The 467-nt window shown below is 46.5% G+C and overlaps 1 protein-coding gene across 1 annotated transcript in view; it reads right to left on the bottom strand.

Annotated features, from left to right (window-relative positions):
• Positions 1-232: 232 nt before the first annotated feature.
• PCDH19 (protocadherin 19) overlaps positions 233-467 on the bottom strand; it is a 50,873-nt gene continuing 50,638 nt past the window's right edge. Inside the window, exon 7 of the mRNA XM_010715418.1 lies at positions 233-260. Coding sequence (XP_010713720.1) covers positions 233-260 — 28 coding nt within the window. The remainder of the gene's footprint in view (positions 261-467) is intronic.

Genomic DNA, 467 nt, shown 5'->3' with positions numbered 1-467 from the left:
AACATCTTCAGACAGAAACAACCTTGCGTGGGGCGAATATTAAAACTCACTCAGATGTAATTTGAAAGAAATGGCCATTGCTTTGCCTACAAAAAGGTGTCTGTAGAGGGAATTTGGAATTCGATTCTTGAGCATTACAGAGATTTACATTGGTTTTGAGGTACAAAAATATATAAAGCCAAGAGACAAGACACCTGGCTCTGCTGCTGCCTCTTGGCAAAAGGAAAACGCGCTATTTGCCCACAGAACACCCCTGTAGCCTGCTGAAACAAGTGGGATTGTCACATTAACAACAGCTTCATTTATAAACAATACATTTAGGGAAAGCTTTTAAATACAGCGATCTGTGAACCATTGGTAAGCGATAAAAACGACCCGCTGGGCCCCTTGGGCGGCCGGGCGCTGCTCAGAGGACGATGTCCCTCAGTCTCCTGCCTGCCGGCGAGTCCTTCTCCCTGCGGTCCTGC

Source organism: Meleagris gallopavo, chromosome 9 (genome assembly GCF_000146605.3).
Source record: "Meleagris gallopavo isolate NT-WF06-2002-E0010 breed Aviagen turkey brand Nicholas breeding stock chromosome 9, Turkey_5.1, whole genome shotgun sequence".
NCBI lineage: Eukaryota > Metazoa > Chordata > Aves > Galliformes > Phasianidae > Meleagris > Meleagris gallopavo.
The sequence above is the reverse complement of the archived record's forward strand: the minus strand, read 5'-3'. Positions and strand labels throughout refer to the sequence as shown.